Raw genomic sequence first — 25,619 nt, forward strand, 5'->3', positions numbered from 1 at the left:
GGTGTGTGTCAGACCATTAGGCTATATGTACTTGTGGTGTGTGTCAGACCATCAGGCTATATGTACTTGTGGTGTGTGTCAGACCATCAGGCTATATGTGCTTGTGGCGTGTGTCAGACCATCAGGCTATATGTGCTTGTGGTGTATGTCAGACCATCAGGCTATATGTACTTGTGGTGTGTGTCAGTCCATTAGGCTGTATGTACTTGTGGTGTGTGTCAGACCATCAGGCTATATGTGCTTGTGGTGTGTGTCAGTCCATTAGGTTGTATGTATTTGTGGTGTGTGTCAGACCATCAGGCTATATGTGCTTGTGGTGTATGTATATCCATCAGGCTATATGTGCTTGTGGTGTATGTATATCCATCAGGCTATATGTGCTTGTGGTGTATGTGTATCCATCAGGCTATATGTGCTTGTGGTGTATGTATATCCATCAGGCTATATGTGCTTGTGGTGTATGTATATCCATCAGGCTATATGTGCTTGTGGTGTATGTATATCCATCAGGCTTTTTGTGGTCATTCCTTCACCTTATCCTGAAATAGTTCCATGCCAGGCTGTTGTGTGTCATAATATTATCTTATACTTTAGTGTTGGATCTGCTTCTCTGTCTGCCAGACAGCCTAACTTCAGCATTTGTACATATCCTTGTGTATGCCTGTGGGCTTTCTCCCACTTCCTCGAGTGTTAGAATACCATGGTGGTGCGTCTGGGTCTAGCCACATGTCCTTCGTACATCTTCGTGTAATCTCACATGGGACATTGCAGTGGAGATGTCATGGTATTATGGTGCTGGTTCTGGTTGTCTGTCTGTTGATCTTTGTGATGGTGACTGGTACATGCTCTCTCCCACTACCATCAGAAGGGACAGTGTGTGATGTTATGATAATGTGATATTGTTTTTCACACTAGCCTGGTGATTGCTACATGTCAGTCTCTGTAGACTCTCCTGGGATGAGGCAGTGTGATGTTACAATACTGTGGGGTTGGGTTCAGCACTAACTTGTGACAGCTGTATATCCTTGTGTCCTCTGAGATCTCTCTCCTGGAACAAGGCAGTGTGACGTTATGATACTGTGGTGTTGGGTTCAGCACTAACTTGTGACTGCTGTATGTCCTTGTTTCCTCTGAGATCTCCCTCCTGGAATGAGGCAGTGTGACATTATGATACTGTGTTGTTGGGTTCAACACTAACTTGTGACTGCTGTATGTCCTTGTGTCCTCTGTGATCTCCCTCCTGGAATGAGACAGTGGTTTGATGATAAAGGACTTCCCTCTCTGCTCCAGAGTCAGCTTGTACTTTTGTTCATCGGAGAAACCAACAAATGACTGGCGGCAAAGACATCATGACCGCCGCTGTTGGAACAACAGAGTGTGAAAATTCTTGCAATGCATTCCGGAGACGCTTTGAGCAGCGGCAATGTGTTGGCTTTAACTTCTTTAAGAGTCTTGGCATGTGTTTTCTATATGACACTATTCACTTCTATCAGGGGACCAGAATGTATGATTTCTATGAAAGGGTGTGTCCTCAAGTGACTAAATCAGGTAGGTTTTGTGGATTCACTAGTCACTGTATGCCTGTACTCACCATATCATAAATCTGATTTGTCATTTGCCTGTTATTGATAGAATATTTTCATGAGTTGAAATTGTGGAAATGTTAATTAGTTTTCCACTTTGCATTCAGTGTTGAAATATATATTACACTTAAATTTACTTGAACAGAAAATAGGTTTTAAGAATCACAGAATTTGAATACATTGTGCTCTTGTTTTCAACTCTTTGATTTATGTCTAGTTCCTTAGACATCCCTCCTTTGTTCCTTTTATCCTTCATGCACCCACAAACCCACTCCCTCAATGACTCTTACCTAGTTCCCTCCATTTCTCTCACTGGGTTGGACCCATGAAGGTCCAGGGGTAGAATAGGCCTTCAGCAACCCATGTTTGCCATAAAACACGACTGTGCTTGTCGTATGAGGTGACTTACAGGATCGGGTTGTCAGACTCGCTGACTTTGCAGACACATGTCAATCGGTTCCCCATTGCACAGATCGATGCTCATGTTGTTGATCACTGGATTGTCTGGTCCAGACTTGATTATCTACAAACCGCGGCCATGTAGCTGGAATATTACTGAGTGCAGTGTAAAACTTACTCACTCACTCTCTCTCTGGGTTGAGACATCTCATCTTAGTCCAAGTGCTTGGATCAGTGCTCATTCTTTTAATCACTGGATTATCTGGTCCATACTTGATTATATACAGACCTCCACAAGATAGCATATAGAGTGCAGCATTAAACAACATACAAACCAAACCATTCCCCTCTTCCTCTCTTCCTCCCTTCTTCCCCAGATCACACAGTGACAATAATGTATGCATATTTATAATGCACCTACTCCACACCCTAATGCATGCTCAAAGCGCAACTGAATATTTACCCTGGAGTATTTACAGCTGAAACTATAAGTAATATGTCAAGAAAAGGTGGGTTTTAAGTTTGGACTTCAAAATGTCAGTTGTTTCAGTAACATTGTTTTGAAATTGTGCTTGGTAGCAGCTATCAGTAGCTGGAAGGGCAGTGACATTACACCTGTACAGTCTCCCTCCAACACCACTTACTCACTCACATGTGTATTACATCTTCCAGAGTGCTACTGTGCTGAGAAATGTGACCAAGGCACATTTTCCTACAGTGGTCATAAACCCAACTGCCGAACATGTCCAGTGGGCTACTTCACCAACACCACTGGCGCCACTGTGTGCCAGGAATGCCCTGCAGGCGAGACAACGATAACCAATGGGTCGACTTCATGTGTTCCAAGTGAGTAGCCATGAGGAATCAATGAGTTCTGGGGCCCATTTTCACAAAGCTCTCGCAATCTGAAGATCTTACAAGTTTCCTCATAGCATCCCTACATCCTATACTGTAACATAGGCGATACCAGTGTTACGAGAAAAGGTGAAAGATCTTTGGCTTATGAGTGTTTTGTGAAATGGGACCCTAGTTAACAGATCTGATTAAAATGCTCCACCATGTTGGCCAGATGAGACTGTCATGTGATATCTGTATGTTTCAGTGACTGATGTTTTGTGTAACCCTGGACCATGTTCTAATTCAGGAGCATGTGTTATTGTTGGACATTCAGAAGAATGCACCTGTTCCCCAGGTATCAATGTTTGTTTGTTTGTTTGTTTGTTTGTTTGTTTGTTTGTTTGTTTGTTTGTTTGTTTGTTTGTTTGTTTGTTTGTTTGTTTAATACGGCACTCAGCAAAAACACAACTACATGACAATGGTCTATAAACATTTGAATCTTGACCAGACAATCGTGTGATTGAACACTGCTGGGACAAGATGACATGCATTATTGTCCAAGTCAGTGAATCTAATTGACTGAATCTAAATGGCCTTGTATGACCAGCATGGGTAGCTGATGACTAATCACATATTCCCCGCCCCACCCCACCCCCCATATCATTTACGATCAGTTGCTACCCTATGTATTTCAAGCTTGCGTCATCACATTTCATCACAGGCCGTACTAAAGTCAGATTCTCCATCTGTTCCATAGAGACATGCTATAATTACAGGAAGTGAGCTGTAGAGAAATAATGCTTGTTTCTTCCATAATGATTCCTTCAATATGTTCATCTCAGAATTCACTGGCCGGTACTGTGAGTCCCGACTGGACACATGTGCTTCCAGCCCTTGCTACAATGGTGGCAGTTGTCAAACTGTTGGCACCAGCTTTAACTGCTCCTGTCCTGTGGGTAAGACATCATCTTTGTGTGGCATATGACAAGTGTACACTGTTTAGCATGTCAAGGGGGTCCATGTCATAACTCTACTCTCAAATGTTAGAGACTGAGGGGGTCCCTCGGTTCAATTTTTATAATTGTTATGTTAAAATTGATCATGCATACAATGCCATTAAGTGATTAAAAGCATACATTGTGATGTGACAAGATTTGTATGTACAATAGAAAATGAACTATGAAACTTTTGTAAAATGAATGAGGTATGCACCAAATGCTATATTATTGACAGGCTCAACAGTTCCCAAACTTATGTTAGCAGGTTTTGATCCCCTGGTGAGACTTCATGTACAACTTATGTTAGCAGGTTTTGATGAATCCCATGGTGAGACTTGATGTACAACTTATGTTAGCAGTTTTTTATGGATCCCATGCTGAGACTTGATGTACAACTTATGTTTGCAGGCTTTGAAGGTTTTCAATGTGAGACTTGATGTGCATCTTATGTTTGCAGGTTTTGATGGATCCCATAGTGAGACTTGATGTACAACTTATGTTTGCAGGTTTTGAAGGTTCTCAGTGTGAGACTAACGTAGATGACTGTCTGCCACAAACATGTGGTGAAGCTGGAGTTTGTATTGATGGGGTGAACTCCACGATGTGTCACTGCTTGGCAGGATACAGTGGAACAAGGTCAGTATGAGCTGGTATAAGGCTACTGTATAATATCCAAGCTATATGACTCCATCACTTCACCAGGGAAACAAAACATTGACAATAGACAATAACGAAAATAACGAAAATAACGAAAATAACGAAAATAACGAAAATAACGAAAATAACAAAACTACAGCCTGTTCTAAGTCTCAGCACAAGTGAAAATTTTGTGTTATCCTTAAAGATTGTAACAAGTTGAATTGTGGAGATATGAGTTATTAATGGTCTTCAGCATGCTTGTTGTAAGAGATGACTAACGGAATCAATTGGTCAGGTTCTGTGACTCGGTTGATTGATGCTCATGATGTCAGTCACTTGGTTGTTTCTTCCAGACTGAATTATTTATGGACCATCATTACATGGTGGTAAAATTTGCTGAGTTCATCAGACAAACAAATTTTACGTCCAGCTTGAACGAGACAAAAGTGTTCTATCTATGTGTACAATTTTGTGTAAATATTTGACCACTGAACAAACCAAGTACACGTAAAGCAATGTTTAGTAATTCACTCATTCATCTCTTCAATAAGATTAACCCTATTCCACTTTCATCAGCTTTAGTGGCCTGTTGCATTTGACCACTTTCTAATGGGCATTGTGTATTCCTTGTCTTCAGCTGCCTGAATGTGGATGTGAAGGCATGTGAGAGCAACCCCTGTCAGAATGGGGGCACCTGTCAGGCACTCAATGACTACTGGAGAATATGTATGTGCCCACCCACCTTCACAGGGGACAGTTGTGGGATGCCAGTTGGTGAGTTTATATCATAGCCTGTAATCCACCATAGAAGGTCTACTTTAGAAGAATCAATTTACAAATTTGCAATGAGTAGCAAAATGAACAGTGGAGAAAAAATGGTGAGTAAAACTGTATGATTATTTTGCACCAAATAAAAACAAAACAAAGATATGTACATATGATATACTCATGTGATATGCTCAGGAGGTCTGGCAGAAACAGCTCAAGTGTCACTGCACATGCACACCCGTCAAAAACCTTAAGAAGCAAAACTTGAAGATTATTTCAACAATTTGGAAACATCTTTTTCTTAATTGTATTCCATATTTCTGATAAGGATTTTTAATTGAAAACTGTTCCAATCAACAGGGCATGTATCAGTTAATTGTACCTTGACTTCTTCTCTGAGTGGCATTATGAAAAAATGCGATGTACAGTGTTGATCAAATTCTCAAGGATAACAGCTTCTTTTATAACGTGAGTGTGATGTTTCAGTACAGATAGATTATCTTACCCTATTGTCAAGCAGGAATGGTACAATGGAACAAGAATCTGGTTTAAACATATTTATTCATAAAGTTATGAATGGATAGACCAACAAATCTCCGTGGAGCTTATTTGAAGGCAGCTCCCATAAACAAATACATATACAAGTAAATGCAGAAACAGATGGGACATTGTTACAAGTCTTTTTTTATCAGCAGTCAAGATAAGGATCAGGATAATGCATGCACATCCATTCATTGTCTGACAGTCAAAAATCAGTATTTATGAAACATCAAATTGATCAGATCTATATCTAAATGTTACACTCACAAAATAAGAGAAGTTGTCCACAAGTTAGCACACTAGTGTAACCTGATTTGTAGTCTGACTAAACTGTAAATCATTTATGCAGACCTTTACGTTTGTTCAATATTGTAACTTGATTTGTCCAACTGACTAAACTGTAAATCATTTATGCAGTCCTTTAAGTTTGTTTAATATTGTAACCTGATTTGTTCAACTGACTAAACTGTAAATCATTTATGCAGTCCTTTACGTTTGTTTAATATTGTAACCAGATTTGTTCAACTGACTAAACTGTAAATCATTTATGCAGTCCTTTAAGTTTGTTCAATATTGTAACTTGATTTGTCCAACTGACTAAACTGTAAATCATTTATGCAGTCCTTTACGTTTGTTTAATATTGTAACCTGATTTGCTCAACTGACTAAACTGTAAATCATTTATGCAGTCCTTTACGTTTGTTTAATATTGTAACCTGATTTGTACCACTGACTAAACTGTAAATCATTTATGCAGTCCTTTACGTTTGTTTAATATTGTAACCTGATTTGTCCAACTGACTAAACTGTAAATCATTTATGCAGTCCTTTACGTTTGTTTAATATTGTAACCTGATTTGTTCAACTGACTAACCTGTAAATCATTTATGCAGTCCTTTAAGTTTGTTCAATATTGTAACTTGATTTGTCCCACTGACTAAACTGTAAATCATTTACGCAGTCCTTTAAGTTTGTTTAATATTGTAACCTGATTTGTTCAACTGACTAAACTGTAAATCATTTATGCAGTCCTTTACGTTTGTTCAATATTGTAACCTGATTTGTCCCACTGACTAAACTGTAAATCATTTATGCAGTCCTTTACGTTTGTTTAATATTGTAACCTGATTTGTCCCACTGACTAAACTGTAAATCATTTATGCAGTCCTTTAAGTTTGTTTAATATTGTAACCTGATTTGTTCAACTGACTAAACTGTAAATCATTTATGCAGTCCTTTACGTTTGTTTAATATTGTAACCTGATTTGTCCCACTGACTAAACTGTAAATCATTTATGCAGTCCTTTAAGTTTGTTTAATATTGTAACCTGATTTGTTCAACTGACTAAACTGTAAATCATTTATGCAGTCCTTTACGTTTGTTTAATATTGTAACCTGATTTGTCCAACTGATCTAAACTGTAAATCATTTATGCAGTCCTTTACGTTTGTTTAATATTGTAACCTGATTTGTCCAACTGACTAAACTGTAAATCATTTACGCAGTCCTTTAAGTTTGTTTAATATTGTAACCTGATTTGTTCAACTGACTAAACTGTAAATCATTTATGCAGTCCTTTACGTTTGTTTAATATTGTAACCTGATTTGTCCCACTGACTAAACTGTAAATCATTTATGCAGTCCTTTAAGTTTGTTTAATATTGTAACCTGATTTGTTCAACTGACTAAACTGTAAATCATTTATGCAGTCCTTTACGTTTGTTTAATATTGTAACCTGATTTGTCCAACTGATCTAAACTGTAAATCATTTATGCAGTCCTTTAAGTTTGTTTAATATTGTAACCTGATTTGTCCAACTGACTAAACTGTAAATCATCTATGTAGTCCTGTTGAAATAACAAGTGTAGTGAACCTGGAATATATAGTTTAACCATTATAAAGGTTCTGAGTTTTCTTGTTCTGTGAATTAGATGATGGTTTCTTCAGTTAAAGACTTCTGCAACTCCTCACCTTGCCTGAATGGTGGAACCTGCACCAACAACCAGCTCAACTTCACATGTGACTGTCGTAGTGGCTTTACTGGGGACAGGTGTGAGATCCGCAACCAGACATGTGCAATGAAGGATTGTGGGATGTCGGTGGGTTGTATCGATGACCCAGTGACTGGTTTGTCACACTGTCTGTGTGGCACCGGCTATGTCAAGGTGGAAGGTCAGTCCAGGAGGAGTCTTGATGTCAGTAGAGTCATTAATGGATGCTATTTGTTGGCTTTGTTGTGGGTTCTAACTTGACATGGAATAATGTTTGAATCTCATTTCAAAGGGGTGTTTACTAATGAAACCTGTTTTTAAATTCAGCCGCTTCACGTCAAATCTGTTCACATGAATGTGCAAACTGTCTACAGAATACAGATTGCCTACAGTGACTTTCCTTATCAATCTGTTACTGCAGAACACACTGGCTTTCTTTTTTTCAGTATGATAATGCAGAATACAGTATGTATTCTCAATCAATATGTGACAAGAGAGTACATCACATATTTTTTACCATGCAGAACGGTGTACTGCTATCGACTACTGTCAGAGTGGACTATGTATGAACGGTGGTGCATGTGTGAACACTGAAGGGGGATACACCTGCAGCTGTTTCCCAAAGTACACTGGAGCCCTGTGTCAGCACCTGGTCACCTACTGTGATACCGAACCATGTTTCAACAATGCCACATGTCTGGAGGGAGATGGACGCTTCATATGTGAATGTATGCCTGGATATCAGGGTGAGTAGATATATACCCGTTCCCCAAACATCACCACATGTCTGGAGGGAGATAGATGTTTCATATGTGAATGTATGCCTGGATATCAGGGTGAGTAGATATATACCCGTTCCCCAAACATCACCACATGTCTGGAGGGAGATAGATGTTTCATATGTGAATGTATGCCTGGATATCAGGGTGAGTAGATATATACCCGTTCCCCAAACATCACCACATGTCTGGAGGGAGATAGATGTTTCATATGTGAATGTATGCCTGGATATCAGGGTGAGTAGATATATACCCATTCCCCAAACATCAGAACATGCCTGGAGGGAGACAGACTTTTTATATGTGAATGTATACCTGGATATCAGGGTGAGTAAAAATATACATGCAAAGACTGTGAATCAGTTTACCTAGAGCAACAGTTGTTTGGGAGATTGTGGATGCTGTAGATTTTCAGATACTAGTTTGCCCAGTCAGAACTCAGTTATAGACTACAGAAGTGCTGACAACAGACCATTTGTCACCATCTTGCATTGGAGCTCAATATGAATGGAAAAAGAAAGTCATCTGTCATTGCTTCAGGAAGATGTCCTTCATTGCTTTTGGTTTCCAGGTGATACCTGTTCTGAAAACATTGATGAATGTGTGTTCTGCAACCCAGCTGGTCATATCGCTTGTATAGATGGAATCAACAGCTACACCTGTCTATGTAAGCCAGGGTACACAGATGCTAACTGCTCGGTAAGAGTTGAGTTGAGTTGAGTTGGTTTTTATATCACATCGGCATTGTTCCAGCCATATAGTGACAAGATTAAGTTTGCATCCATTACCATTTTAAGCACATGGTCCAAAAGAGTTTGGCCTTCATTTCACCACCATTTAAACACAGAAGATGTCATAGCATGGAATACAAGAACCAGTGACTACTACTAAACAGTGTGTTTGCAAACATACAGGTTGATGGTCCAGAACAGTTGAATTTCTTTATCAAATATACTTGTCTTCTTTGTTTTCTGTATATAAAGATATCAGCGTTTCAAATTTAAAAAATTGAATTTAAGTTATTTTTAAGTTAATTTAAGTGCATTTTTTTGTACCACAAATAACATTGATATTGTTGCAAATAATATACATCTATTGATTCATGAGCTGTGCCTTTCTTTATCAGAATCATCTACTTGAATGTAAAGACATTAAAACACAGGACAATGTGATATTACCATGATATAATGTTAGGACTCATCTCTATGCTTGGCACATTTTGAAACAGACAAATATTGACGAATGTATCAGCGCCCCCTGTCAACAATCTGGGACATGTGTAGATGGTATCAATGACTATTCCTGTATCTGCCCAAGAGGATGGACTGGCAAGGACTGTGATTCACTTGTTGACCAGTGTGCAGCAAACAACACATGTGAAAATACAGCACCTTGCCACAGCCTCTTCAATGACATTTACTGCAGGTACCAACCACACCTCATTGCATATAAATACCTCGTAGGCTTCTTTAGAATCTGTTGACTCGGTTGTTTTTGAATGAGGGCCTCTTCAGTTCAACAGTTATTTGTGTTGTTGGATCTGAAATGTCGTGTCCAAATACTGTATATTGCTGTGTATAAAGCCACCCCATGTATATCCCAAGTTGAAGTGCTCCAACTATGAAGTGACCCAGATCTATCACCAGCACAGACAGGGACCTATAAATTGCAATTCTTCTGTTGTTTTGTATATGATGCATGGTTGAGAAGATCTGCAGCATGTGGCGCCATCATGTGTGTAGGTGAAGACATCATGTGATGGTAACACTAAGAACATTCTTACAACCATGTAATGGGCAATCATGATCAGGGTGAGGCTCGTTAAAAACATTTTGGCAGAAAATGTGACTAGCATAAAAGAGCAATGTTGATACAATGTTTTTCTTCCAAAATATGTCCTGGAACAGTTATCTTTGATGACTTCCAAAATCTTACTGTCAGACATCAGTGGCTATTGGACATCAGTTGACATCACATGTGGATCCTGAGAGTGATAACTGCGAGACCTTTTAGCACATGTATAGGGCAACCCTGGTCAAACCCTCCCATTCTCATTAGGAAAACTGCAGAGCCAGGTAGTGTAACCCCGTGTAACCTCCTGTACCTCTTGATGGTGTGACCTCACTATAGCAAAAAACAAAACATATCCAGTAGAAAGACAACCTTCCCTTGTTCCTTATAACCCAGTCTAGCAGTCCTACATGTGAATGAGTGTGTTTAGTTTTACGCCACACTCAGCAATATTCTAGCAATATGGCCAGACAATCCAGTGATCAACCACATGAGCATCGATCTGCACAATTGGGAACTGATGACGTGTCAACCAAGTCAGCAAGCCTGACCACTCAATTCCATTAGTTGCCTTTTACGATGGGCATGGGTTGCTGAATATCACTTCTAACGCGGATGTTCACGGGCCATCTAGACATGAAGAGAGGTGTGTATAGTGATCACCTCTTACAACAACTTAGTCGCCTTTTATAGCAAGCATGGGTTGCTAAAGGCCTATGCTACCCCAGTGTTATGGGTCCAGTCCTACATGTAACCACACCAGTATCACACTGTTGGGGAATATATTTCTATAGCTTCTCTTTTCTCCACAACAGGTGCTCAGATTTTACTCATGGTGATAGATGTGAAAATGTCCTTAACCTATGTCGGGATGCCAACCCTTGCCTTAACAGTGCACTTTGTGTTGAAAACGGCACTGTAGCTTCCTGTCAGTGTCCTCCAGGTGAGCTATTGGTGACACACCAAGTCTCTAACATAGCTACTGTGTCTTTATAACAAGTTTATTGACCAACTATGTCCTCGGATCAGATCCTGTCAATCCAGGGCATCTCAGAATGATTTGAAAATCCAAACAGGTATCTCCTCTCTCTGTTCAGTGATATTCATGCCTGGCATTGCAGGTTGTCTGTTATCAGTCTACAGCCTAATAGATAAAATATCACTTGGGTGAGTGCTCAATATTCATGGAAATATCTTGGAAAAATTTAATCTCAGTGCTTTGCAATAATTACGGTGATGCTGGAAATAAAACATCGCTAATTTCTCCCTCACTCAACACTCACTCACTCACACACCCATTTTTGTGCTAATTTTAGAACTAAATCTGATGTCTTCCAACCACCATGCAAGATGGTCAAGGCCTAGGATTGTTCTCTTTAATGTGATCCGATTCATTTGTCACTTGTTCTTCTAGCCTAACAAGTCACTGTCTTACCTGATCTCAACATTCCCAGTGTCAGTAACTGAGTTATGTCTGTGTCCTACCTGTTTTCACAGACACCTCTGGCACATCATGTAACACGCTGATCATCCCCCAGTGTGATGCAAGTCTCTGTCAGAATGGGGGCACCTGTTCCCGTACAGATGCTGGCACCATCTCATGTTCTTGTGTTCAAGGTTCGTCTTCATGTTACCACGCTTCATATTTTCATTATTTCTGACTGAAACAGAAATAGAAAAATATCACATTGTCAGGGGTTTTCAAGATACGTCTTCATGGGTAACTGACATATATCAAGTTTAGCTTCAAAACATCATATGACTGTAAAGTCAGATTATTTTGGAAGCTATGATTTATTTTATTCAAAACAATCAACATAACGTTTCAATGTACTTTCCATGTATCTATAGCCAATCATGTGGTTTACAAAGACGGGGAGACTCATGGAAAGCTTAATGGTCAGAAATGTTTGAACTGAGGATGTTGATTCCAGCAGTAGTTCATGATAGAGTTGCTTGTAGGTTACACGGGCAGTCGGTGTGAGACCAACAAGGATGACTGTGCCGCGAACCCATGTCTGTCCCCAGCAACCTGCCTGGATGGTGTGAACAAATACTTCTGTCGCTGTCCAGTAGGGAAACAGCCTCCTTCATGTAATACAGGTAAGCTGGTGATGTTAACCCACATATAAACCTAAAGTGTGCCTCTCACTATTTGTTAAGTCATCTCTTGTTTTCCCAGAATAACCACATTTGAGGTTTTAACAATGTTTTGGAGGGACAGGTTTTACTTTTTGCTAGAAAGATCTCTTCCCAGGTTTTACTTTTCATTAGTAAGACCGCTTCCCAGGTTTTACTTTTCCTAACTTCATATGGATATCCATTCTCTTCCCACAGAGGTTACTTGTCATATCTTCCTACGAACCTCTGTTCTAATACGGCCATATTTCGCAGTTCTCATAAAATCCCCTAGGGGCAAAAAATAGCAGCAGATTTATCTCCCTTTTTTCTGTCCAATCAGAACACATGTTACATCGACCTAGATTCCACTTGTACAAATGCAAGCAATGTGGAGAAACAAGTGACATGACTGAGTCCTGTCTAGAAGAAACATTTGAGTATCGAGCTGGAAATTACCGAGATCTTGCGAACAATCACTTTTGAAACAAGGTAGCTGATTGCACTACTAAATCTGATTGCCTCCAATCACGAGTCTTAAACACTCACACCATAAAAGGGTCATATTAGAACAGGTTACGTAGGAAGATATGACAAGTAACCACTGTGGAAAGAGAATGACATCAACAATTCAAATGATACATGAGTGTTTGAAATCAATTGAAAAATGTCATTCATGATTAAACTCACAATACAAATATGTTCCCAAAGTGGGAATGGAACCACATATTTCAAATCCTTAGGCAGACACTCTACCACACAACCACCAGGGCAACAAAGGTGATGGGGCTAAATTATCAACTTATCGCTACTGTCATTATGTTGATTTTATGGGCACTTCAGATATTGTTATGTAGCTTCATTGTGGCTTCATTAAATGATCATTTGCATTGTAATTACTCATCATTGATGCTATGTATGTTAGACAATACCCCTCGGTTTTGGTAGATAACATAAAACCATCGGGGGCGGGAAATCCCTCCCGCTCCGGTTTTACATTGTCTACCAAAACCTTGGAGACGTGTTTTCTCTTATACTTATATCCCAAGTAACCAGACTGAAATCATCCTTGTTCTAGTTTGATGACAGGTGCTCACATCCCCTGGGTTTAAAAATATGTATTTTATAGTTAAGATTAGTCTAGATTACAGATCAAACACTGACTTGCTCACAGTGACATATAAGACTGAATGGCCAGGTGCTCTGGGGTGCTACGAGGTGGTCTGCCGAATTTTGTCTCTTCGTTGCTAGGCCTCACTGAACATGGCTCAAAAGTCTCAGGTTTATGAAACTTAAAACTTTGTACAATTTATGGACCAAATAGTATAGAAATGATATGCTTTATACAGGTGTAGAACATCTCTATAGTTTCCAAGGGCATTATACACAATTGTAATTGTATATGCATTGTTACTCTGATTCAGTATAGTATGTTAATCCAATCATTCTCCTGTGTGTTCCTCCAGACACTGATGTAGACTATGACATGTGTTTTCATCCATCCATGACTCATGGGAGTGCTGCTCTGCCGTATTCCATCCCCATCACCTATGACAACAATGGCGGCTACAGCATCACCCTATGGGTCAAGTACTCAAATGCTGGTGGTCTAGGGACATTTTTCAGTCTGTATGAAGACATGTAAGTAAACAGCAAAATATTTACTAATAATCAAACAGATGAAATCACTTATCATCTGAAACTGGATTCCACAGGCTTTCTCACCTTGGTGAGATCAGTAAAAACTACAGTGAAGGTGCATCACAAATACTTGTGAAGCAATGTGACATAATTGGTTACCATGACATCACAGTGGAAAGACATCAAAGATCTCATTGAGCTTGGTAGATGTATTTTTGTTACCCAGTCACTGAACTGCATTATGTTCCCTCCAACCAGTCCTGTCTGTAATGGGCTGGGTTCAGTATCTGAATCTCCCACCTCACTTCATCTCCTTTTCATTTCAAAAAGAATTGTTTAGCTCTATATATTATATAAAATTATATATATTCAGAGACTAAGCATTAGTGTAGGTAAATGTGATTTGCAGACTCAAAAAGTAGGAAATAAATATGCAGTATATTAAGAAAATATTGTTTGCAAATGAATTACTGGTAATCACTTTGCGTGTTCATTTTGTTTTCTGACAGAGACATATCTATTCACCTGTGGCAGTTCTAATACATTAATGGTTACCAGTAAGCCTATGCTTTTAAAAGGTGTTAATCAGGTATTAAGGTTCAGTCATTTAATTTTTGCCAACCACTGTATTATGGAATGTTGTTGTGTTATCAGTCACTGGTTTTCTGATGGACACTTAATTATTTATAGTTACTCTGATGTAGACGAAACATTGTTGATTGTATTGTTCAATAACAAACAAAACATTGTTGATGGCATTGTTAAATAGCAAAAGAAATATTGTTAACATCATTGTTAAATAAGAAAAGAAACATTGTTTTCAGCATAGGTAGATAGCGTACAATACACTGTTGATGGCATTGTTGAAAAGCATACAAAACATTGTTGACTGCTTTGTGAAATAACAAACAAAACATTGTTGACTGATTAAGAACCTTGTTCTGTATGGCATAGCACAGGTGGCACAAAACGTTTTACACAAGTCGAAAGCCTTACTAGTGACATTACTATTATTAGCTGGATCAGCAAATGATCCTTCATAATCAACAATGATTGTCATATGTGTTCAGATTATTCCAGTTATAGAAGTCATATTTTTTTCATCTGTAGCTCTGGCGGTGGAATGACATCCACAAAACCTCTGTTCTATATAAATGAAGTTGGCGTCTACAGTTACCTAGGCAACACTCAGATGCTTTTGCCCTTCTTAGACATCCTCTCAGTAAACGATGGTAGGTGGCACATGGTCATCGTTACCTGGGACAACACTCGTGGTGAGCTCAGCCTCATCATGGACAGCATCAGACACCATCGTCAGACTGACTACGCAACCGGTCAACCCCTTCCAGCACGGTAGGCTGCAAATGTTGGATGACTCTGGTTTTCTTTTAAACGTTAATTTGTATTTTATCTATTTTCAATTATTTCCCTTGACAAATCTACAAGTATAACATTTGTTTGACAAACGACATAGACATATTTTATTGTCAGTCTTTCTATGACAGTTGATCGTTAAAGGCACAATGTCATGCTTTTTCAACAATATTTTGTCTATAACATAATGCACTGGGACATAGGTACTCACTTTTTATTGATAAAATTAAAGACTTACTATCCCATACAACTTGCATAAAATCGATAACTGAAACTTCAAGGAAAACAGCTTCCAATACATATCACTTGCCATATATGGCTTGTAAACAATGTGCTCCGTACATCGAAAACTGTTGCACATGGTGTTGATGGTGTTTTTCAAACTGGCCTCAAATGCAAGTTATAGGATAAACATTAAGAGCATTCTAAGTCACATAAGTTGCATATAACAAACTTTGGTCAGTAGAGGGTGCAAGAGTTGATTTAATGCAACATTGCATGAATTCATTTGAACTTTGTAATTTCATATTGTAATCTTAATGCGTAATATTTTTCCATTAATTCATTTGAACTTTGTAATTTCTTATTGTAATTTCTTGTCTTAGTGCGTAATATTTTTCAGAATAAGTTATATGGTAGCTTCACTGGGGACTGATAGAAATGAAATTTAATGAAAGAAATGCAATATTGAATTTTAGAGAAGTGTGGCATGATAGTGTGCCTTTAACTTTGACAGTTTAGTAGCCTGTGAAGTCATGTTTGTTAATGAGGTCAGGCATGAAGTACAGAAATACACCTGGCAAAGAATATTGATAAGTTGCTCTGTATGTTGTGCATGTTTTGGACAATGCTTCTCCAGACTGTGGATTTCCTTGGGGGCACACCCAGCCCCACCCCCTGTCAACGCCCCCGTCAACTCCTCTGTACCTTTCCATGGCTGTGTGTCACAAGTTAACCTCTACAGTAGACATCTGGACTTTGAATCTGAAGCAGCAGGTTTGGACCGCAGTCCCCTGGCAGCCAAGTCACAAGGGTTAGTGATGAGATGGGCAGAGCTGAACACCCATGGATCTACCCTCATAGTCGAACCCTCCACAGCAAAGCTGTGTCCCAGCGGGGATGCATCTTGTCTTACCCCTATTAGAGGTCAGTGACCATACTATGTGTGACTTCTTTACAGCTAATGGCTTGTTTCACCATGTGACCATATCATTCCCACATGTTTCTTCTGTTTCCTTAGTTTCTTAGTTTCTTTAAAAATAAATGTTATTTTTCTGGCAATTTCCTGTCTCTCATGAAACATGTGTCAAATATGTAGCATTAGAGCACCAACAAACTTATAAGTACTATTAAATGGCAGTGCAGATCTTCTGTACAGTGACAATATTCAGATTTTTAAAGTTAAACATATCAAACTCCAAAAAGCACAGTAATTAGATATGATGTTTATGACCTAAATAATTCATGTATTCAATGTATTACTTAATATTTAAATGTCTTATTCTCCTTTAGTATATATTTTTCTATCCCTGTATATATACCTTGTTCCACATTTGCATGGAATCACTGTAAACAGGAGAGGCTTTCGCTAAACAGGAATAACTTATATCCATTGCATCCTCTTTTTGAATAAATGTGTTTAAATCAATTACCAAAGTACATCATAAGTGTGTAATGTTTCTTAAGACTGAATGAGACACAAAGTCTTTTTTAATAATATTATTTTAACAGTGATTTGTTTGGATTTCTACAGATTCATATCCTGTGAAAGTGGTCTTTTGTCCCGATAATCAGTTTGTTGCCGCACCATCTGGAATGGTTCAGGTTTACTGGGAGGACCCTCGCTTTAGTGGCGCTGTGTCTTATACGTCCAACTACAGACCAGGTAACATGTTGTTTAGGACTGTAATAGGTGAAACACAATTAATGTCAGTGGATCACCTTCATACCAGAACTGATGTATCACAGTCATATAGTTATTGCTGTATTTATACTTCATATCAAGTAGCAGAATTTCACAATAGTTGTGAAACCGCTCACCAAGGCTTGATTGTATGCCATCAACTGTTAAGATCTTCAAACCATATTTGAAAATGTTTTGCGTTAATGAGATTGGTCAAAGACTGTTTTCTTGAATGTTACAAAGGTGTGGCACTTTCAACTGGATCTCACGTGGTGGTGTGTGAAGCACGAGATGCTGCAGGGAACGTGGCCCTTTGTTCCTTCATGCTGTATGTCAACAGTGAGTATAAGCTAGAGTATGTTACATCAGTAGATGCACCCAACTCCATACCTCAAGGACATGTTTCACAGATTGTAAAAGACTTTTCTTCTTATGAGTTGATTGGCTTGGACAGTACACCGAGTGGTTTTTCAGACATTACAGTGCTGCATCGTGTCTCACAACAGTATCAACATGGACAAACTTCTGCATGCACTCACACTCACATGCATACACTCACACTCGCATGCATGCACTCACACTTGCATGCATACACTCACACGCACTCACACTCACACGCATGCATGCACTCACACTCACATGCATACGCTCACGCTCGCATGCATGCACTCACACTTGCATGCATACACTCACACTCACATGCATATGCTCACACTCGCATGCATGCACTCACACTTACATGCATACATTCACACTCGCATGCATGCACTCACACTCGCATGCATGCACTCACACTCACATGCATGCACTCACATGCACATGCATGCACTCACACTTGCATGCACGCACTCACTAGCATGCATACACTCACTCGCATGCATACACTCACACTCACATGCATGCACTCACACTTACATGCATACAATCAAATCAGAGACCCATATACCGATATATCGATATCAAGTAGCAGAATTTCACAATAGTTGTGAAACTGCTCACCATGGCTTGATTGTATGCCATCAACTGTTAACATCTTCAAACCAAATTTGAAAATGTTTTGTGTTAATATAGATATTTGCTTGTTATTCCAAAGACCTGGGTTCGATTCCTCACATGGCCAAGTGCTGAAACTTGGCACTATGTGAATTGATTATAATAGTGAGTGAGGACCATTTCTGGTGTCTCCTGCCATGATATCGCTTGAATATTGCTAAAAGCAGTGTAAAACCATATTCACTCACTCACTCACCCACTCATTCACTCATTCACTCACTCACTCATTCACAGTTTAAGGAAACATTCAATGGAATACAGGACATGTAAATCAGTATTTTATTATTTGTTTCTTAGAAAATGTTAAAAACTGTGGTTATTTGTTAGCAGGTGTCTGTATAAGGCCACTATGCTGAGAAGGAACTTCCCAGACTGGATGTGTACTTATTTCTTCTTGATTGTAACTTCTAGGTGAGATATGTCCAGTTCAAGCCAGTCCAAGAGGAGGGGGTGACAATGTCTGTGAAGCCAGTAATGGAACATGGCCATTCACAGCATGTACCCCATCCTGTCCCACCCCTACCCATGGGCTGGTACAAGCAGTACCCAAGTATTACACCTGTGGCCCTGGTGGTAGCTGGACCTCACTAGCCGAGACAGATGGCCTCTATCCCCCATGTGGAGGTAGTGTTTAATAGTGAATCTAACCACTAGTGTAGTGTTTAATAGTAGGGCTGGGTATTGCCCCAAATTTTGTACTGATATATATTGCAATACACTCTTCTGTATTGCAATAGGTATTGCGATATATTGTGAAAGAAGGGTTGAGATTGAGATCTGTCCATTCTGTCCACAGAACATTCTTCTGTTTATATTTGGTCCTCCAGGCAAGTGGGTTTCGTAGGCCTGGATGTTGCCTATATTTTCATATTGCGATATATTGCAATAATTTAAGAGTTATTGCAATATATATTGTGATATATTGAGGGTTTCAGTCCAAGTGCATACATCATAAATTCATATCTGTTTGTGTCTGACATCATCTTCTTAGTTGCATATGCTATACTTGGGTTTACACTTTCTTAGTAAACTTTGACCACTTTCTAAATGGTATTGTGTAATCATAGCTTTTGGCCATGGTAGCTGTGCCAATTAACACTTATGAGAAGGTAAATAAAGCCCGCAGACTAGACTTCCAGTTTCCCAACTTTCAGTTTTTGTGTAAGTCGCGGTGGCTGGGCAAGTTAGGTGCCTGACTCTGAGGGTGTCGGTTTGAATCCCGGGTGGAACTCAACTTAAAAAAGTACTGGAAATTGTACTTTACTACGAATGTGTAATCCCAAATATAGCACATGTTACATTTGATCACTTTCTAAATGGCATTGTGTAATCACATCTTCTTAGTTACACCATACTTTCAGGTTCCCGCTGCTCATTGTGTATGGCTGTATGCCAGTGCTTTACAGATATACAAAATCATACAGAATCTTAATGTAGAATGTTTGAATGTATTTTATTGCAACAACGTTTTGAGAACATTATGTTAAAGGTAATAATATAACATGATTTTCATGTTTAGAGTGTCATTATAGTCTTACAGAATTTGTGTTTGACCTTTATGATAAATTGATAACATATGTCCCATCATAAAACAAACAAAATTATCACTCAGGGCTAGAGACTCTACTAATGAGTCCGAATAAAATACTGGTTAAATCTTTGAAGGGCATGCAGAAGTGGAATGGAGGAAAGAAAAGCAAGATTTATGGATGTCAACTTCTTTATTGTGAATAATATGATTTGGAGTGTATGCTACTTGCTACTTCATGACCTGTTGAAGGAGCAAACATACGATTCCAGACGTAATGATATTCACAACATGAAGCTGACAGCCATAAATGTTGCTTTTCTTAAAAGTTTGGTCTGTTTGAGGCCACTCAATGTCTCCAAAACGTCACATATGTGACCATTCAAACCAGCAAAACTTAAAGCATTTGGTAGAACATTTGTCACTTGTGGAGTCACTTATAAGGACACTTTCACTTGTAAGATGTTGCATGAAACCAACATGAATAAAAGCGTTTGTTACTTTTACAACACATTTTGTTGCTATAGAAATCAAGGGCTGATAATTCAAACGGTACTGGGGATGATCAAATATATTGCAGAATCTGAACCATTTCACGATAATCGTATCGTGAGATACTGTTCTGGTACATACTGGTTTACCGGTAATATTGCACACCCCTATGTAATAGTGCATCCCTAACCACTAGTGTAGTGTTTAATAGTGAATCTGTCTCCTACCAGGGCATTCATCTATTGTTTGTTTGAGAATCATTGGTCTCCGGATCCTCAGTAACACTGTCCCGGGTGCCAAATTTAGACAAACTTGGTTTGCCAGCTCATCAAGAAAGATTGTTTTGTTCTGTTAACTTTTTGTTATAATTATTAAGGACCTGCAAAGGGCCCAGGGTAGAGTAGGCCTTCAGCAACCAATGCTTGCCATAAAATGCGACTATGCTTGTCGTAAGAGGCGACTAACAGGATCGGGTGGTCAGGCTCGCTGACTTGGTTGACACATGTCATCGGCTCCCAATTGCTCTGATCGATGCTCATGTTGTTGATCACTGGACTGTCTGATCCAGACTCGATTACTTACAGACTGCCGCCATATAGATGGAATATTGCAGAGTGCAGCGTAAAAGTAAACTCACTCATTATAATTATTAAGCCAATAACATAAAGCTTGATTGTCAAATTTTTGTGAAAATTTTATTTAAAAGATTGGAAAATATAATTAAAACAAAAACTTAATTGTCATTATTTGTTCTTTAAGCTGTTTCAGTTCTTATTTGTCTTGTCATTTAAACCTTGGGAACATGTTACTTTTCAGTTGCGATGAAGAAGGTCAATGCCATTGTCTTTCAAAACATTTTATACAGTAAAATATTCTCTGATGCTTCCAGAACTGACTGGCCCTGCCCAGCATGTGTTGACAATGAATCTCCAGTACCGTATAACAGTCAGCTCGTGCAATGCAGTCAGTCTGCTTCTGAAGACGAAGGTAATGGATAGTGTGAAGGCACTGGACACCACTTGGAACGCCTTCTGTGAGGACTCAGGGTGCACCTCCATCACCAACAACATCACATGCGCTCTCCCATATTATAAAGTTCAGGTCACATTTCCCAACGTCAGGTGAGCCATAAGATATGTTTCAGCCCTCCAAATAAACTGGGGCTCTCAGCTAGAAATGTATAACCAGGAACATTTCCGTTCATTTCATAGCATCCCCAGATATTATGCAGACACTCTGATTCAGATGGTTAGCGATAACTCATTTGAAGGATATCGGACTAGAGGTACTCAGGTATTGGTGCTGGTTATATAAGGTGCCAGTTGTAAGGTTGTCAACTGAATCTGAAAGTCAGACTCGGAGTCTTGGTTGATCAAATGCAAGTTTGGTTATATGCCGTTTTTAGCAATGTTCCAGGAACATCACGGTGGGTACAGTAGGAATGGTCTTCACACATTGTACCCATGTGGGAATCAAACTCGAACCTTCGGTGTGACGAGCAAATGTTTTACCCAGTAGGATACCCCACAGCAGCTTTGGTTGTTCAAGAATTGTCATACCATAATAGCATTTAAAGTTGATTAATAATACAGATCTATTGTTCTTGTTGTGACTGAATTATTTACTTTGCTTACTGATTATTTTGTTTGGCAATGGCGAAGCAGTATGTACCCGATAGGATGAGATGCTAATGTTCTTGTGACTCAAGACAGCTAACATATATATTCCCAACGGAGCTGAAAATGCAAATTGAGCCTTGACTGATTCATTGACTGGGTTTGCAGCTTTTTGTCAGGAGCATTCTTTGGGTGAATGAAAGTTGGTGCATGAACAGACATCATTATTTACAGTCAATAGCCATATAATGATGTAAAAATGAACATTGATATGGAGTGTGCTCAAATGTGGATTAGATTGGTATTTATGCCAGTGAGTGAGTAAGGATGTAGCTAAATTTTAAACAGGATTTCAATGAGTTCATGGCAATACAGTACATAGCTCCATAATGATCACGTAGGACTTCCTGCTCTGCTATACCCTGCTGATCATACTGTTGTATCGTGTCTTCAGTGCGGTGCTCAACACTTCGGCTGAATCTCGAACCCCGACAGAGATCCTTACTAGAGCAGTGCTGGACAAACACATGTTTAACTACAATGTAAGTGAAACCTTAATTGTTTGCCTATAACAGAATGATTTCATTGGAAAGCCTGTACTGTTAAGTCCGTGGATGACCTTGACAAAGTGCTTCCATCTAAACTTGTCTGTAAGTGTTAGCCTTCAACTGACTGAATTGTTCCCCTATAACAAGGTTTTTGATGCTGACTGTTGTCTCCCTCACATTTTAGGTTGCCTACAGTGTTGTTTTGACTATAGGATGTTGTTTCTCCTTGTTTGTAGGTCTCCCTACCACTAGCCAGAGCCATTGTTGTTGTTTTGACTTGAGGATGTTGTTTCTCTCTGACTGAAGATGTTTGGACTAAATGATGTTGTTTCTCACTTTTTGTAGGTGTCACTCCCAGGAGCAATACCAGAAGCCAATGCCTTCAGTGTTGTTCTGACTAAAGGATGTTGTTTCTCACTTTTTGTAGGTGTCACTCCCAGGAGCAATACCAGAAGCCAATGCCTTCAGTGTTGTTCTGACTAAAGGATGTTGTTTCTCACTTTTTGTAGGTGTCACTCCCAGGAGCAATACCAGAAGCCAATGCCTTCAGTGTTGTTCTGACTAAAGGATGTTGTTTCTCACTTGTTGTAGGTCTCACTACCAGGAGCAATACCAGAAGCCAATGCCTTCAGTGTTGTTCTGACTAAAGGATGTTGTTTCTCACTTTTTGTAGGTGTCACTCCCAGGAGCAATACCAGAAGCCAATGCCTTCAATGTCGATGTAGCTCTACTCTGTGCTTTAGGTGAAGTTGAAGTTGATGGAGATTGCTGTGAGTTCAACTCAGAATAATTCTGGTTATTGTTATTATCTGTGCTCTTGTCAAATCACGTTTGTCTAATTTATTCATAAATACTTCAATGTAGCATGTTTGGAACTACAATGTTACCTCTGTATTATTCATTGATGAATATTGATACAGTTGATATAAATTACCATTAGTTAAAATCTAACCTCTAAATAAATACTTTTGATACATGCTTTTAAATATCATTGTGAAGATTTTAAGAAAGGCTCATCTGTTGAACATAGGTACCAGGGCCCCGTTTCACAAAGTTCTTGTAAGCCTACGATCTTTCCTCGTAGCATTTGTATCTGATGTACTGTAAAATAAGAAGTACAAGCACTACGAGAAATGTTACCTGATCTTAGACTTACAAGAGTTTTGTGAAACAAGGCCCAGAATGTTTAATGGAATTGCTGCAATTGAATTACTGACAGTTGCCTTATAAGGAAAGATGTATAGAATACATAACTGTACAGACACAAGTTACAGTGAAAGCTAGGTGTCATACATGGGTGACAACTGGAAAATAATATTTTCCACCAAACTCTCTGCCAAGAAGTTGTATCTCTAACAATTGCATGATGCTATAATATGATGCATGCAGTGCCCTGAGTTTAAAAAAAAATGTCTACTTGTGAGGTCACAGTGTTGACATTTATTTTACCAACTTTCATTGCTTTGGTAAACTAATTTATACATTGCATCACTTGCACACTGAACTTAAACATGATTAACCATTTTTACAGCAGTTTTCAGGTTGTTTAGGTATGTTTCACTGATTTTAAAAATCCAGTTGAGAGGCAGACACCATTTCATTTACACATCATATAGTCAGTAGCAAGATTATCAATCTTCAAAGTAACATGAAATCATATTTTGTACATTTAACATTTTGATAAAATAAATGCTTTGCAGTCCCTCGGATAATAAGGTATGATGTATGCCTTTTGTACTACCCTCGAGGAAAGCCAACATTTTGGTGTAGATTCATAATGCGTAGTCGAGGAAGATTTTAAAACAAAAGACAAAAGACAAAAGACAACAAGAGTCATTCATAAAATATCATGTGTTTAGCCAAAATTACTAGCCAAAAGCTGGAGAATATAATATGGTTTTATGCATAATTAGTGTTGGCAGCTAGACAGCTCTAACCCATTCATTCACTTACATTTGGTATTACACAGATACTTGTGGACCAGGCACCTATCACAGTGCACCAAGCAACATGTGTCTTAACTGTCCCTTGGGGATGTATCAACCAATGTTTGGTCAGGTCACATGTCAGTCATGTGATCCAGGGAAGACAACTCCATCTGTTGGCTCCACAACTGAAGCGGATTGTGTTAGTAAGTCATTAAAGTTAAATAGCTCTCTGGTCTGCATGTCAGTTATTCCTTTTATGATACAGATGTAGTTTGGTTATTTCCTTTCAGACAGACATGTGTTTTTATTATTTTTTTTCATATATCTTTGTTGTTTAAAACTGCAATGAGCAACATTCCCGCTATATATGGCAGTTGTCTGTAAATAATCAAGTCTGAACCGAACAGTCCACTGATCGAAAGCATGAAGATCGATCTATGCAAACAGGATGCAATGAAAAGACTACCAGCTCCAATCAGTTCCCTCTTCTGACAAGTAGGGGGTGCTGTAGATCAATTCTAAACCTGATCTTCACAGGTAGCATTGAGTTGTAAAGGTCCCAGCCCAGTACAGCTGAAATTACAGCACTTCCTCACTACTATCTCTCAGCAGAAACAGAAGCACTTTTAACCATTTGGTTTGGTGGTTATAGTGACTGTTATAAATATATTCATTGTGACTGTTATCTGAAAAAACAACTGAAGCACTAGTAAAATCTTGAGATATATATATAGGTTTATAGGATGAGTACAGCCTTGTACTGTAAAGTAAAGCAAACCACTAATACCAGTATGAATTTATTCTTAGTTTAGACACAGTGATATAGCAAAATTGATAAACAGATGTTTCTGTGAATTGTACTTATGTATTGGTCTTACCTGCATGCACAAGTTTAAAACTTGATATTTTCATAAAATGACACAGGCATTTCTCATAAGCTCATTTGACACTCATGAGTGTATAGAGCACTCAACCTGAGACCATATACCAGTATGTACAGTTATTTATTCCACATATGGTAGTGGAAGATGACAGATGGACGTTTTCAATGTTTGATAACTGCTTAATGAAGTAACAATACCTATATTGAG

The 25,619-nt window shown here is 38.8% G+C and overlaps 1 protein-coding gene across 1 annotated transcript in view; it reads left to right on the forward strand.

The window, feature by feature from the left end:
- Positions 1-25,619, forward strand: part of LOC137284017 (uncharacterized) — a 132,435-nt gene that overhangs the window by 68,915 nt on the left and 37,901 nt on the right. The window contains exons 32-55 of the mRNA XM_067815679.1: positions 1,291-1,548; positions 2,655-2,828; positions 3,085-3,174; positions 3,662-3,775; positions 4,324-4,453; positions 5,094-5,230; positions 7,714-7,938; positions 8,282-8,503; positions 9,108-9,235; positions 9,765-9,961; positions 11,143-11,270; positions 11,825-11,944; positions 12,290-12,430; positions 13,912-14,086; positions 15,197-15,439; positions 16,320-16,606; positions 17,214-17,345; positions 17,607-17,702; positions 18,828-19,040; positions 21,326-21,557; positions 22,507-22,594; positions 22,946-23,023; positions 23,274-23,370; positions 24,570-24,731. Coding sequence (XP_067671780.1) covers positions 1,291-1,548; positions 2,655-2,828; positions 3,085-3,174; positions 3,662-3,775; positions 4,324-4,453; positions 5,094-5,230; positions 7,714-7,938; positions 8,282-8,503; positions 9,108-9,235; positions 9,765-9,961; positions 11,143-11,270; positions 11,825-11,944; positions 12,290-12,430; positions 13,912-14,086; positions 15,197-15,439; positions 16,320-16,606; positions 17,214-17,345; positions 17,607-17,702; positions 18,828-19,040; positions 21,326-21,557; positions 22,507-22,594; positions 22,946-23,023; positions 23,274-23,370; positions 24,570-24,731 — 3,867 coding nt within the window. The remainder of the gene's footprint in view (positions 1-1,290; positions 1,549-2,654; positions 2,829-3,084; positions 3,175-3,661; positions 3,776-4,323; positions 4,454-5,093; positions 5,231-7,713; positions 7,939-8,281; positions 8,504-9,107; positions 9,236-9,764; positions 9,962-11,142; positions 11,271-11,824; positions 11,945-12,289; positions 12,431-13,911; positions 14,087-15,196; positions 15,440-16,319; positions 16,607-17,213; positions 17,346-17,606; positions 17,703-18,827; positions 19,041-21,325; positions 21,558-22,506; positions 22,595-22,945; positions 23,024-23,273; positions 23,371-24,569; positions 24,732-25,619) is intronic.

Source organism: Haliotis asinina, chromosome 5 (genome assembly GCF_037392515.1).
Source record: "Haliotis asinina isolate JCU_RB_2024 chromosome 5, JCU_Hal_asi_v2, whole genome shotgun sequence".
NCBI lineage: Eukaryota > Metazoa > Mollusca > Gastropoda > Lepetellida > Haliotidae > Haliotis > Haliotis asinina.